Genomic DNA, 15,783 nt, shown 5'->3' with positions numbered 1-15,783 from the left:
GAAAGGAATGGAGGGCAACATATATATACACACACACACACACACACGGGGAGAGGGGATAAATACAAGTAGATGCAGAGACAGAAAGATGGACAGACTGAGAGAGAGAGAGAGAGACTGACAGCAAGAGAGAGAGGGAGAGATGAATGCACAGAATGGTTTATGTAGAAGAATGAAAAGACATAAAACATGTCCAGTCTGCCCAGTACGGACAATGGTGCGGGTATAAGCATGGAGCTACTAACACAGAATAGTAGCTCCATGGTATATTATAGGATGAAGGGTGTACATGGGAAGCTGGCGAGACATAGAATGCCAACATGGGACAGAATATTACAAATCTGAGGACATAACAGAACCCCGATCCAAATGCATTCAAAAATGTTAGTTGGTATACAAACAAGAAGTGACAGTGTGAAGAAATCACAAGATATGAAAAGAAGACGTGAAAAGGTATAGAAAGCAGGCCTATTTCACTATAAAAGCTTTGTATTATAGTTTTGCGCACACAATTCACATATATTAGCCATTTCACTTTACCTCAATCACCAAAAGATTACAAATACTACTAGTAACTAATAATTTACTGCAGCGAACAGACTTGCTGAATGAGCATTAGTATGATTATTCTTCTGAGCATATGTTCTGCAACTGTCACACTTGGAAGAAAAGCAAAAGACTAGAAAGATACTTCATATTCAAACATATAATACCACAACTAGGAAAGAAACTCTTTTAAAGTGTATTTCTTTGAGAGGGGATCAAACAAGGGCCAAGCAAGTTTTACATTCAAAGTTGTTAGTAAATTAGATCCCTTATATATTTTCATTCGCCCATTACTGCATTATTGGGCACAGGAATTCTGCGAGGATATATGATTTTAAGAGAAAAAAAAAGCGTAGGTATTTCATTGGAATTTCCTAAAATGCATTACCCACCTGGTATGGAATTATGCGAGTTTGAATCCTGAGATAATTGGCTTGATACTGCCGATACATTACTTTCCCCTGATAAAGATCAATTCAGAAATACATTTGATACTCTTCGGCTGGAGTAAACAAACACTGTAAATGGTCACTGGAGTAGGGGTAAACAGGAGGACTCTATGGGTTACGGAGAGGACATCTGACAATTGACCAAAAGGACAGCATATTACAACACAATTTTACCTATCTAGACATGTTTCAGTTCAGTTCTTTAACATTAACATCTGGATGTCTAATATCGATATTGCAATAGACAGCAAGCCACAATGCTACTAAAGACTGCAGAGTTCTACTCAAGTCTATAATGTACCAAACTGAGCAGTTCACCTAGTGTTATATCATATCAGTTGAGTATCAGCAAGATGTAGAAATAGGGTAACAAATAAGAGAAATGAAACAAAAGTGATATCTACACTAATGTGGCTAATGACAATAAGAGAACAAACACATAAAAGTTAATTTGAAATAATTTGGGGAAAAAAAAAAGATGAATTAAAAATCTACATGTTTGAACACAATGACAGACCTTTAGTAAGAGTCTACACATATGAAGAGTATACATCAATCTTTGGAGTAAGAAAATTCATGAAATTAACACAATATAAAGTACTCGTCCATAACATCTCTGAGATAAATTTCAAGCTGAAATATCTAGAACTAGTCCCATTCATGCCCTGCCATGTCCTCTGTACACTTCAAGATGAGACATCAGCCAAGCCACAGCCACAACAGATTATCTAGTCATCTACTCACAAAATACACATTAACAAATCCCATTTCTTTGTGAAACTGTATCATCTGTGACTGTTCTGCTTTTTTCTCGTAAGAACACTCAGATGCTCAAAACATAACGGCATATGGAAATATAAGAAACAATGAGGACCACTCATGTCTTTGTTTTTTGTCATGTAAGATCAAATGCTACAAACTCCTAACAGCTGCTCCAGTCAGATAAAATTTCTAGGAAGAAGAGATTAACACTTAATGAGAGTTCCAGCCTTTAGAGCAGACTGCGCTCCAAAGCAAGACCAACTCACCCTGTGAGGAGGCATGTGAGTCCGAGTCCTGTGACAGCTGGCTGATCTGGGTGGACGCAATGCTGGGGCTGGATGCGCTCTTCTGAAGGCTGGCATCACTGGGCGTGGCCTCCTCCTGACCCGTTCCCAGGGCCATCAACCCCTGGGTCACAGACCCCTGGGGAATATTTTCTGTCGGTGCTGTGCTCCCAGGAGCACCGCCCGGACTTGGATCCACACCACCACTTTGCAAGTCAATGTCTGAGGATGACAGATTGATGTTATTAGAAGTTTTTGATATACCTCATTTCAATGACATAACTAAATGGCATATATCTCTGGTATCCTGTCATTATTTGAATCATAGTTAACCACATCACTACTTTGACTACCTAAACAGGCAGAGGATCCCACTCCTACAACAACAACAACAACAACAACAATAAAAACTCAGTCTTATCACCTTGATTATGTTGGTTGTTAGTCATATCTATATTCATAAATTGCATCATATATATATTTTTACAAAATAAAGACATTGCTCATCCCCGTTATAGGGTGAAGCGTACAAGTTCAACTGGAAAAGTGTTATCACAGAAGACCACAAATTCATTCATTCCAAGACTATACTATTTACATTGTTTCACATACATCTAAACACACACCCACTCTTTCTTCCTCCACTCATTTGATTCTTATTACAGAATATTAACATTTGTCATTATATAATGTGCCTGATCTAGTTCACTTCTCAATTGAAACTTAGACATCTACTAAAGTGAATAAAAGTCGCTTGACGCTCACATTTCTACAGAAACCATGTTCAACATAAAGCAATTTTGTTCACATTAAATGTATATTCACATAAATACATAAATATTTCTAACTTCTTCCTTGTAATACTTCTGTCTTGAATACTGGAATTATCTTTTTATCATTTGTAACTTTCAGAAAGGTCATTCTTGTGGCAGTCTTTCCTCTTCAATTAACAAATGTTCACAAAGGGTATAGTCAAACATTTGTACATACCATTAGACTGGAAGGATTATTACTCAAACAGTGGACTCTCTTTATAACAAAGCCCTTGGGACCAGCAGTTTTCTTTCATTATATCAAAATTTAGTATAACTGAACAAATAAACAATAAAAAAACATACAGCTGATAATGTTGCGGCCTGAATTTTAATTTCGTTGTAACCAGAATTTCGTTATACCCGTGTTCGTTATAACGGGAGTACACTGTACTAAAAGCACCTTCCAGTCTATAGAGAGAATGATATGAAGAGATAAACTTACCTTTCAAGCCATCACTGTTGGCCACAGTGACAGCAGTAGATGTGGTTGAAGTATTTGATTGGTTCAGGGAATCAGTTTCTGAAGACAAAAATAAATTAATGTGAGAAAGATTATTGTGTTTCAGTATGCATTTGTTTTGCTTTTTTCAGTAACTTCTTAATTTCAAAGACAATATGCCAAGAGTGGATGAATACTGTAATTTGTTCCAATGAGAGCATACCTGGATATTACAAACCTTTGGATAAGCACATGACATTAGTACTAGTGAATATTTTGTGGCACTGGAAATATTCTACACTACTAAAACATATCACTCTGATGCTGAATGATACTGATTTCAGCATCTTAATATGACAAACTTGGTACCAAAGGCTGATGCACAAAGATAATAAAAGTTACAACTCCCTACCTCATTTGACTTGCAGGAAAAACAGTTTTTAAAGGGATAGTGTAGTATTGGTGGAGAGGAGCATTGGGCTTTTAACTCTCTATGAGATACCAGGGAACCACCTTTGAAATAATACAGAGTAACCATTACAAGAGGAATCCAAAGTTTATATGATGAAAATCTGTTTTGGAATAGCTGAGACATCCATACCCAAAGACAAGAGACCCGCGGGTCTAGCGCTCACCTGAGTATCGCAAGTTCACCTTTCACGCAGTCACTAATCTAAATTATTCACAGCTCTACCAAAATTTGACAAGGCATTCTCAAGTGGAAGATGAAAATGTACAATAAGGGCCCAATTTTTTCAAGATTCCTTAATTTGGGGGAATTGGGGCCCCCTGGGGCCCTCTGGGTGGGGCATGGTGCCCAGTTTGATAAATTGAGATCCTGACCACCTAGGGATGCTACCTGCCAAGTTTGACAAAAATCCATCATGAGGTTTTCAGGAAGAAGATGAAAATGTACAATTCAGGCCTCCATTTGGACCCTTCCAACCACCCCCCCCCCCCCCACCCCCAAGAGGGGCACCCCTGGATCTCCTATGAACAAACTTGAAACTACAGTCATTACTGTACTCACTCATAGTATTATCTCAGCTCTATAACTTCTGATTCTAGAGAAGATTTTTAAAGATTCCTTCATTTGGGGGGTTTGGGCCCCCTGGGGGCCCCCTGGGCGGGGCATGGTGCCCATTTTAACAAATTGAGATCCTAACCCCCTAGGGATGCTACCTGCCAAGTTTGGTGAAAATGGGTCATGGGGTTCTCAAGAAGAAGATAAAAATGTACAATTTAGGCCCCATTAGGACCCCTCCTCACCCCCACCCCCCCCCCCCCCCCCTGGGTCCAAAGGGGGGCACCCCTGATTCTGCCATGAACAAACTTGAAACTACAGTCATCAATGTGCTAACTCATAGTATTAACCTAGCTCTATCACTTCTGGTTCTAGAGAAGAAGATTTTTGCGGATTCCTTAATTTTGGGGGGTTTGGGCCCCCTGGGGGCCCCCTGGGTGGGTCATGGTGCCCATTTTAACAAATGGAGTTCCTAACCCCCTAGGGATGCTACCTGCCAAGTTTGGTGAAAATGGGTCATGAAGTTCTCAAGAAGAAGATGAAAATGTACAATTTAGGCCCCATTAGAACCCTTCCCCACCCCCCTCCCCTGGGTCCCAAGGGGGGCACCCCTGATTCTGCCATGAACAAACTTGAAACTACAGTCATCAATGTACTAACTCATATTATTAACTTAGCTCTATCACTTCTGGTTCTAGAGAAGAAGATTTTTACAGATTCCTTAATTTTGGGGGGTTTGGGCCCCCCTGGGGGCCCCCTGGGTGGGGCATGGTGCCCATTTTAACAAATTGAGTTCCTAACCCCCTAGGGATGCTACCTGCCAAGTTTGATGAAAATCGGTCTTGGGGTTTTCAAGAAGAAGATGAAAATGTAAAAAGTTTACGCACGACGCACGACGGACGACGGACGACGGACGACGGACGACGGACGACGGACGACGGACGACGCACGACGGACGCCGGACGAAGGGCGATCGCAATAGCTCACTTGAGCCTTTGGCTCAGGTGAGCTAAAAAACAAAGCAATCCTAATAAAAGGTAAGTCCCATATTTTATTAGGATTGCTCTGGTTTGGATACCTCAGCCATTTCAAAACCAATTTATATCAAATAAATGTTGAATCCCTTTTGGAATTATGTGCTCTTTCATATTTCATAAGAGGTTTCTCATTATCTCATCATAAAAAAAAAAGAAGATTGTTAGAAACCTGAAGTTAGGTCTCAATCAAAACTATACACTCCTTTTAATCAAACTAGCAATGACTGTCATACCTTTTGAGTCCTCTTGTGGGCAGCTCTGTTTATCACTCCCTGGTGACGTCTGCTGACTCAGCCGTTTCTCTGGAGTAGAAATTACCTTCTCCTTGCCCTTTGATGCACCAAGGTTACTATTACTTCTCCTTGGTGATGCTATGGTGGCCATAAAACCAAAATACATGACAGAATGGTATAAACTATGACTCTTTACTTTTACAATTTCATCAATACTATCTGAGTGATTATGAATGCAGCACCACGATAATTTGCCTTTCTAGTTTGCATCATAGTACATTACAGGTTACCATGATGTCTAAACAGTTCTCCAGATTCACGGACAAAATACTACATACATGCTCATTTAATTGGTATACACAGAAATTATATGATCAAAATGTCATGAGTACTATAGCATGTTTCAATATATTTTGACTTCCCTTTAAAAATGTATGCATTTCAGTAATACCGCATATTCACCTGAAAGAGATGGTAGGCTTTAGAAAAGCTTGGTATAATATCTCTTTAACCTCCCCTTTAATTACAATTATCATTCGAATCATACCATATGGCAGATTTAGGATGAATTTTTTTGTATCATATCATGATGTTATGGACAGGGACAGCGAGTTTTTGATACGTCCAGTAGAGGTAATGCCAGCATTGTAAGCTGCAGTGACCCTCTCACAATACCTACTGCAAGAATATGTGAATATGTGTTACATTGTTTTTGCTTTTAATTCTGCCTTGCAAAACACTCATTAGTCTGAGGAGTTTCTCGAGGTTGATCATAACTTCAAAGTTAACTATTCATTGTCTAATGAGAGGTTCTTGACTCACTCTTTCCGACGCTCTCAGCAACCTTCGTCTTCTTGACACTACGAGGAGTGGCACGACTCGCGGGCCTGCTGCTTGCGGTCTTCGGTCTGGCGGACTGGGTCCTACTCCAGGCTGTTTTAGTCTGCTTTTTAGGGACGGCTGGTGACTGAGTGGGTGGGGAGGGTAGTGACATGGCTAGGCTGTTTGGCGTGGGCTTGGTCTCCACCACTGTGGATCCCTTGTCGGGCTTCTGTTTAGTCTCCGTTGCAAGGTCAAGGGTCGCTTCTTGTCTCAAGCCCTCCATGGCACTGGGCTTGGACTCGCCAGCATCACCGCTGATGCGCCGATACTCTGAATTGAGGAAATCCTTTTCTGTTTGATCGTCTCCCATGATGGCAGCATTTGAGACCACTGGCTTGGAAGCTTTGCTCGGTAGTGGACCTTTAGAGTGCTCGAAGGATACATTCTTGTGCTTCTTCAATAGATTCTTATCCTTATCACTCATTGTATCTGCAAACATAAACAGAGAAATCACACAAAGATTATTACATATGTAATCAGTGATTGTCTCCAAATTGGGCTATCTATTAAGAATATTTAGCCACTGCATGATATTATCATTATGAATGGGTATCAGGTTACCATATTTTTACTAGTATGTGAGAACTGGCAAATAGAATTCACTATACAAATAGATGTGTGCTTTATGCAACTTCTTTAACCCGATGAAGATGAGTCCTGAGAATACTCGGGCAGGTGTCTATGGGAAATGAGTGCTATAGCAAAATCAGTTCGTTCTCAATGGGTTAAAAGATGTACAGTAGAGACTTTGTAAATATGGAATAGAGTAGAGTTCCAGAGTGCAGCAAACTAAAAGAATCTTTGGTTGTGTGGGTGTGTCTGTCAATTGAAAATGATCCTGTGTTAAAAATTATGTGAAGACAACCTAATTCTGAACATGATCCATTTACCAGTTGAGGACGAGGCCAACGTATACTCGGGCAGATGTCTATGGGAAATGCGTGTTGTAGCAAAATCAGTCCATCCTAAGTGGGTTACGCACAACAGAAAACAATAAAAAATGGTTATCCCTTCACTTCATAATACAAGAGTTTCACTCCTTACCAGTATTGGAAACTGCTTTGCTAGTCTCAGCTCCAGCCTTGCTGTTATTCAGGCTACTGGTCAGTGTGACTCCTTGCTGTGATGATGCTACTGACTTGGGTCTGCCCTGCTGCGAGGTGGACAGAGATTTGTCCAGACTGACTGCCCGCTCCAGAAGGGTCATGAACTCTGGCCAGCTACAATGACATAGTGAAAGGTTTTGAGTATGTAAGACAAAATAATCATAGAACTCATATAAGTTTAGTAAAATAGACAATCAATTGACACATTATTTCATATGACATGAATACATGATCTTGCTTAACCACAACAAATGCAGTAGACTAAGGACAAAGTATGTCAAAGGCATTTTGCCATGAATATGTTCATGGAAGTTGTAAATGTATCAATAAGATTGAATTGCTTTAAATCACAGAATTATGCAGCCTCCTTTTTCATTCGGAAGACATGCGTTAATGAAACAAACAGAAATGTCTTAAAACCTCAATGGATGTCTTGCTGCACTGATGTGGACTTTGAACAGGTATCACTGTCTTTAGCACACTTAACAAGATCTACACTAAATTGCATTAACATGCTTGCACAGATGATAAATATTAACCCGGAAAGACACAACTTTAAGGGAATGGTCTCTCAGAAAGTATGTTTCATAATGATCAAACTCTAACAAAAGCCCTCGATCATTAGGCATTATGATTATATAACTTAATGTACACGGCAGTTCAGTTTCTTGAAAATGTTGCATTCGTATAGATCTAAAGAAATCAAATTTCAAAATTTTCCAATACAGAAAGTTAATGAACTTCCATGCAGTAGTCCTACTCCAAAGGCAAAAACATGTAGAGAGAAATGAACAAGGCCAGTTGAAACACTTGATGCATGAGTTAATCATTAAAGAGTTTAATCAGAATAAATCCAAATTCATCAAGCCAGAGTTGGTTACCTTATTTGTCCGTTCTTCTCATCATCACACCTGCTGAGTAGGGTTGACAGTAAAACCCCACTAACGGGAAGACGCTGGTCACTGCAGATCTTGCGGAACTATGGAGGAAGAAAGCAAGACATGGATAGGAAAGGGGGGATTATATTTGGTGGAATTAAGAGTTTTAATATCAGGCCCTAGTTTTTCTTCTCTCTTTTTTTTTTTGCAAAAGTATACAGTCAACCACGCCTAAGTCAAATCTATTTGGACCGAAGAAATAGCTTTCACTTAGAAAAAATTTGACTTAAGAGGGATTAAAATTAATAGAATATAAAGAGAAGTGGCCTTGAAAAGACCTTCTACTAAGCCACTTATGCAAGGTTGACTGTAATTCTATAAAAAGGACAAGAAATGTATTTCAAAAATTTGCTTCTGTGTCAAACACAAGGAGGCATCATTTCATATGTGTGCAGGAAAAGTTTGGCCAAGATCATTTCCTCTATTCAACACTTAGATGACAGAATAATCGATGACAGCATGGTGTTTTCATTTGCATATACATTGTAATTATGTGCTGGTCTGATGTCGCTTTAAATAACTTTAAACTCGTTGACATTGTGTGATACTTGTAAATTTGATGTAGTCATATGTCCAGTTTGCATTCAAATTCAAATTTTTTCAGTATCCACCATCAGCTCTTGATTATAGCCTCTTGACAAGACCCTATTTATTTGACTCTTTCTTTGCATGAAAAGACTTCCTATATATTAACCTTTTCAGGATAAAGTGTATCAATAAGATCAGTAATTTAAGCATCTTGTTAACTTGTAACAATGTCTGATAACTGTTCAACGACTAGTATTATGAATATCAAGATATATCAAGAGATAGGGATATCTCCCAATCATCCTCACCCGTTTCTTGGGTATGAGTCCGTGCTGGCTGACATCTGAACTCTTGCACACTGCCCTCATCTCCTTGAGGTCAAAACCATCGCTCGTCTGAAGAATCTTGTTCAGCTTGGTCAGCAGCTCGCAGTCTCGGGCATCGCTGATGGCGCTGCCAAGGTGACTACCCGACGCATCCAGCTGGTCCCGCTTGCCATATGTTGCCTGGACACTGTCTCGACCTGCATGACAGGTGTTTTTACAAGTGATGGATTTATGACGTACAACAAAATAGCACACACTGTTGCCAAATGTACACCTTGCGTTCTTATAAATATCATAAAGATTATTACATAGAAGTACTAGACACTTTAACTGTAACTTTGAGATATTTTATTCAATAACACTGATTGTATTTGATTCATTTTGTTATATTAAATGGGTTAGTCAAATACCGATTAGTGATTGGCTAAACACAGTCACGTCACGTGATGGAGGTACATTCGTTATGTTCGCCCATGGGCGAACATTCTTGTAATGCTCTCCCATGGGAAAACATTTTCGCGTAACAAATAACAGAAGGCCTAGGACCGCGCGCACACAGCGTATTTGGCTCTGCGCGAGTGAGCGATCGATCGAGTGCGTTGTGCTGCTGGTGGTTGACGTTGACGTATTTGACGTATCGGTATTTGACGTATTGACTAACCCATATAATATAACAGATGATGACTTTTGTTGTCGGGAACATGTACCAAACGTTCCACCCTCAGGGTTTGAAATATAATGCTATTTCGGGAGGCTATCAGTCCCTCAATAGCATTTCAAACCCTTCAGGTGGAACATTCAGTATGTTCCCTCCCCCACCAGGCATCATCTATATAATGTTACAAATATATACTAACTAATGAATAAAGAAGGCCCAGTGTTTTTATTTTTTTTTAATGTCTACTATGGGAATATACTTCCTAAAGACAGTTGCTTCTGTTGCTTCAGCAAACATAGCTAATACAGGCTCACGCAGACAGGTTACGAAAGCACAACATGTAGATTCCTTTGATTAAATGAGCAGTTATTTGATATCCACTATCTGAGCCCTTTTGTATGTTCTTGACACTGAAAACCATTCATTATCTCTAAGTCACAAGTTTTTCAGCTAATCCACAAATGCACACAGAATTCTACAAGGCCCTGGGGACAAACTATTTGATGTGGACTAGGCTGACCTCACAGTTTTTCAATGACAAATGAGAATATTTCTGCAAAAATCTAGATGCATCAAAGATTTCTTTGGTATCATAATCCATATTCCCATTCTCTTTTTCAGTTTTCCCACCAAACATCATAAGGCACAGTTCACATGAAACTGAAGTGTACCAGTTCTTGACTGCGCCTCCACCATCAATTTCCACAAGGCTTCGTAATCCAGGCCATGCTTCTTCTCAAACTTCATCTGAAGAAGCTTCAGTGTGCGGGTCTTGAACTTGACCTGCCACGCAGAGAAACCAACAAATCAGATGAAAAGTAAACAGATTACTATTATACCACGGTGAAAACAAGCACCATGGGTCAACACATAGTACACTAAGATATTTGTTACAGTGATTACACCTCGTTTTCTTTTGTTTTGTACTTATTATGTATAGTAAAACCCTTTCTTTGTTAATACCTATATGTGACCCTGCACCTCAAAACAAACAAAAAGTCGCCAGACATGAATTTTTAGTTAAGACTATATTCTGAAAGAGCAGACTTTAAGCTTTAAAATGATCTATAACTCAAATCAAATGGACCCTTCTAACCTATCTAAATATTGGAAAGAAAGCACAAACTCAGGAAAAGTGTGAACTGAGAAAAGAGGCTCTGAAGTACAGTGTCTATTCAAGCGCTTAATCTTTACCAAACCGTGCTGGCTGTGCGATGAATGGGACAAAAAACAGGAAGTAAACCACCAGAGTAACAACAATGAAGGGATTATTAGATTAAATTGAAATTAAGCATGCCTCATTAACACATTCTGTCCATAATCAATGCCAACTTTCAAAGCAGTAGCACTATCCCTTCAAAAGTTATTAGAGTTGAAAGTGAAGAGTGTGGACAAGGTTTTTCAGAAATGAAAAAGGAACTCTAAAGACACACCTAATCACACTATTCTACCAAAAATGTTCGAGATAGTCTGCTAAAAAAAAACCCACTTTCCTGCCCGTTTTATGAAACCAAATTTTAGCATAATGTAAAAAAAGACCCGCTCTTTCAGAAAATATGAAAAAGTCAAGTTCGGCTAGGTTGACCCATTTCACTTATTTTCAGTCCTCACGCAAAATCAGTGTGTGCGACTTTATGTTCGTTTTGAGGTGCACGGTCACATATGTTCTAATTAAAAATAAAGTAACCCACTACAGACTAGTCCCGAGTATACTCAGGCAGGTGTCTATGGAAAATGCGCATGGTAGCAAAATCAGCCTGTCCTCAATGGGTTAAAGTAAAAAAAAAAAAAAAAAGTCAGCCGACAACCAACCTGTGCTATACCACTTATCTGTTAAGGTATGCCATAGTGCTGTACTACATGTATTTCTGAAACAGAACAAATGCTCTCATTACCATGGACAGACACTGAATTACCAGTATCAGGAGCAAAGATTTGTTTTGCACATCACTTCAATTACAAAAGGTTTGAATTCATGCTGTATTATTATTTCAGAGAAAAAACAGTATCCCGAACTCTATCCCATTGCAGCCACATATCTCTATAAACATTGAATCCCTTGCACTGACACCTAGATGCATGCCCAAGCAACTGCTTCTCATGCAACTTTAATTCACTTAAAAGTGCTTGGCACTACACAAATACGCCATTATGACCATGTTTAGAATAAATATGTAGTTGTGCATCCCTATCATGACTAAAACCACGTAAGTAAGCTGCACTTCTTTACAAGACATTGCAGAACCACAGATTGATCCTCATTTGAATATTTAGCAAATTCATAATTTAACCCTGATTCTACAAATGAAAATATAAAAGGAAACAGCAAAGGAATAGAAAGTGTTTGTAAGGGTAGATGGAGTAAATAGGTGAAGAGGCAAGAAAGGCACAAGTGACTGTAGAGATGAGACGCTAATGATAACTGTTCAGACATCTTGAACAAGAGTGGTATCCAAGAGGACAAACTCACTTTATTTTCACTGAGGATGTTGATGACATCACGGAGTGCCAAGCAGTTCTCTTGGTTGGCCTGGCGACGGAAAGAAATGAGCACAAAGCGGAGGCGCTGCCGACTGACGTCCTGCAAACCTTGCCGCAGCGCCTCAAGGAGTTCCTCGTTGATGGCATCATCATGAACATCTGGAAGTAAGTTGTAACTCAGCCGCATCGTCAGACCTGGTGCAATCATCATGTCAATTTCCAAACATCACGTTCAGTACATTCTGACAAAAGTGAGTCAATCTTTCATTACAGAAAGATTATTTGCATGATATATTATACTGCTACTGTCATCTATAAGAATGCATTGAGAGAAGTGAGTTTTTTAATACTATATAATGCAGCCTAAACATCACTGTGATTTATTAGGTATAAACCAGATTCAGTACCTTTGAAAATGTGGAACAAATGTAAGGCTTTTAAACTGAATGACATCAACACAGATTAAGTAACATTTTACATCTACTTGTAATCCAAAACCATCTGTGTTTACAGCCATATTGCAAAGAGTCTCAAGTACATGGAAAGCTTGATGCCATTAACTACAAACCTCACACATTACACCTTAACCTACCATGATTTCTGCTACTGTCATCTATATTAATGCATTGAGAGAAGTGAGTTGTTTAATATCATATGCAGTCTAAACATGTCACTGTGATTTATTAGGTATAAAACAGATTCAGTATCTTTGAAAATGTGGAACAAATGTAAGGCTTTTAAACTGAATGACATCAACACAGATTAATTAACATTTTACATCTGCTTGTAATCCAAAACCATTTGTGTTTACAGCCACATTGCAAAGAGTCTCAAGTACACAGAAAGCTTGATGTCATTAACTACAAACCTCACACATCACACCTTAACCTACCATGATTTCTGACTTGTTAATGACTGCCATATATTACATGGCGTGACAGACAACAGAATAAGAATTCAATCACAACAATGCATGCTATACTGCTAGAAATTCAATCATCAGCATGTAAAGTGTAAGTTATAATGCTGTAAGACATAAAGATATTCTTGTTTCTACATCACATCAGTATGTGCTGTTCCTCTCTGGACACTACCCAGCATTCAACCTTGGCAAGAATACTTGATTTTGCATTTCATCAAAACACCCAAATACACAAACATAGCACATAACACAACACGCACGCGCGCACACACACTTTTTTTTTTTTTTTTTTTCAACGATGTTTATTCTGTTCCATTCAAAGTAATAGAAAAAAAATAACAATTTTCATTTGCTACAATTGAAATGACGAAAATATAAGATATACATTTGTGATCATAATAGCAAATTTGCTATTGCTGTACATGACATAACAAAAATTACATTTTCATGAACAATTATCAATTTACATACCGTCACTTCCCCTATGCTCTCAAAAAAATTGCTTAAATTTAACAGTGATAATTCAATTCTTCTAGCATTAATCTTAATAATCATCCAAATGAATTATGCAGCAAAATTATACAGTAATAAATAATGGAACCATATTATTTATCAACCAATACCCGCCCACCTACTAACTCATATCCCTTACTGAGTCCCTATGACCACCCCCACCAGTTCCCTCCCTTCCTGTTTCCTCCCCCACCCCTATCTGTACACATGCAACACACAAACACACACAAACACACCCATACACACACACATACACATGCACCTAATTTGGTTAACTGCTCTTGCCTACACATCACAATATAGTAAATATAGTTATATAATCAGCCCGCCAACAGGCTGACAGGAACGCATGGGAAAGGAGGGGGAGAAAATACAAAACAACACAAGAGAAAAAAAAAGAAGAAGAAGAAGAAGAGGAGGAGGAATGAAGGAAAGGGAAAAAAATGAAGAAAAGAAAGAGTGGAATACTATGGAAACATTACTATTTTCTTAAAAGTCACAGACGTTGCACGTAGCTTCAGACTGGTTTATTCAACGAAGTCTCAAAATGTTCCCATTTTTGTAAATGTACATGTAGCTTCCCAGCCTTGGTCGCAAGGATTTTTTCCTCATTTATTAATTCAACAATAATCTTTTGCATCTTTTCTCCAGTGGGTAACTTATTTCCCGTTCTAGATTTAAAAATGATGTATTTTGTTAAGATAATCAAAGTATTTACACATTTTGATCTATTTGAATAACCAGAAATTCCCCCAAATATATCTCTCCAATTCATATTCCTTAACTCATTTATATCAAAATAATTAATTATGAATTCCCATAACGGTTTCACTTTAACACAGTGTAAAAATAAATGCAGATAAGTTTCAGGCTCATGTTGGCAGAAGGAACAAAGGCTGTCTGTTACAAAACCAAACTTCATTAAACGCTCCTTAGTGTAAACTACGCCATGTAACATCATAAATTGAAATTCTCTATATTTTCTTATCAATGTACACTTACTCGGTTTAATAAAAAGATCTTTTATTTCTTTGTTTGTATAATCATAGCTACTGTGGTCATCTTTGATTTGTAAAACATAAGATGACTGTAAATCTTCCACCATAGCCTCATATATTTTTCTCGATTTTAAAACTTGCAAATTTACTCACACACACACACACACACACACACACACACACACACATACACACACAAAATATATATATATAAGCCAAAAAATTGGAGTATGCTACAACACAGGTAGAAGAAGACCTTCAGCTCAAAACTCACCTAGTTCTGACGTGGAAGGTGGAGTTATCTTCTTACTAGTCATGTTGCTTTTGTGAATTCAAGACAGCTTTTCTGCTTCCCTGCAATATCGAGATTGAAAGGTCAGGAAAAACAGCAATAATGAGGCAGCGATATATTCACCGCTATCAGAAGATACGGATTAATTGATCCAGAAAACTGTTTTCAGATCCATGTGGTAACATGTTTTCTAGATCCTCTTTGTCTGTCTGCATAGGGTAATCTCCCAAACTCCCAGTCCCCTACCTTCCCCATCCCCCCCCCCCCCCCCCCTTGTAGTCTGGATACAAGTTTGCACTCCCCTTCTCTCACAATAAGGAATCATTCACAGTGCATTACTCCCTCTACTATTAATAGTCACAGTTTTCATCTCGCACCATTCCAACTGAAGGGGTACAGCCTTTCTTGCAGAGGTTCATATCTGTATGATCTGAGATATTTAATACTATATTATAGGTTTATGTATCTGACAGGACAGAATATAAATCTGTGAACTAGACTAAGAGAAACATAACAAAGTATCAATAGAATATTCCTGAGTTATGGACCA

The 15,783-nt window shown here is 38.5% G+C and overlaps 1 protein-coding gene across 1 annotated transcript in view; it reads right to left on the bottom strand.

Moving 5' to 3' along the window:
* LOC139719578 (uncharacterized) overlaps positions 1-15,258 on the bottom strand; it is a 32,060-nt gene extending 16,802 nt beyond the window's left edge. Inside the window, exons 1-11 of the mRNA XM_071630990.1 lie at positions 15,216-15,258; positions 12,498-12,703; positions 10,699-10,810; positions 9,352-9,566; positions 8,459-8,556; positions 7,509-7,691; positions 6,412-6,890; positions 5,590-5,727; positions 3,299-3,376; positions 2,024-2,263; positions 939-1,007 (exon numbers count right to left, since the gene is read on the bottom strand). Of these exons, the coding sequence (XP_071487091.1) occupies positions 939-1,007; positions 2,024-2,263; positions 3,299-3,376; positions 5,590-5,727; positions 6,412-6,890; positions 7,509-7,691; positions 8,459-8,556; positions 9,352-9,566; positions 10,699-10,810; positions 12,498-12,703; positions 15,216-15,258 (1,861 nt within the window). The remainder of the gene's footprint in view (positions 1-938; positions 1,008-2,023; positions 2,264-3,298; positions 3,377-5,589; positions 5,728-6,411; positions 6,891-7,508; positions 7,692-8,458; positions 8,557-9,351; positions 9,567-10,698; positions 10,811-12,497; positions 12,704-15,215) is intronic.
* Positions 15,259-15,783: the final 525 nt, after the last annotated feature.

This window comes from Diadema antillarum, unplaced genomic scaffold (assembly GCF_040938485.1).
Source record: "Diadema antillarum isolate AM-2024a unplaced genomic scaffold, OU_Dant_1.0 scf00000112, whole genome shotgun sequence".
NCBI classification, from domain to species: domain Eukaryota; kingdom Metazoa; phylum Echinodermata; class Echinoidea; order Diadematoida; family Diadematidae; genus Diadema; species Diadema antillarum.
The sequence above is the reverse complement of the archived record's forward strand: the minus strand, read 5'-3'. Positions and strand labels throughout refer to the sequence as shown.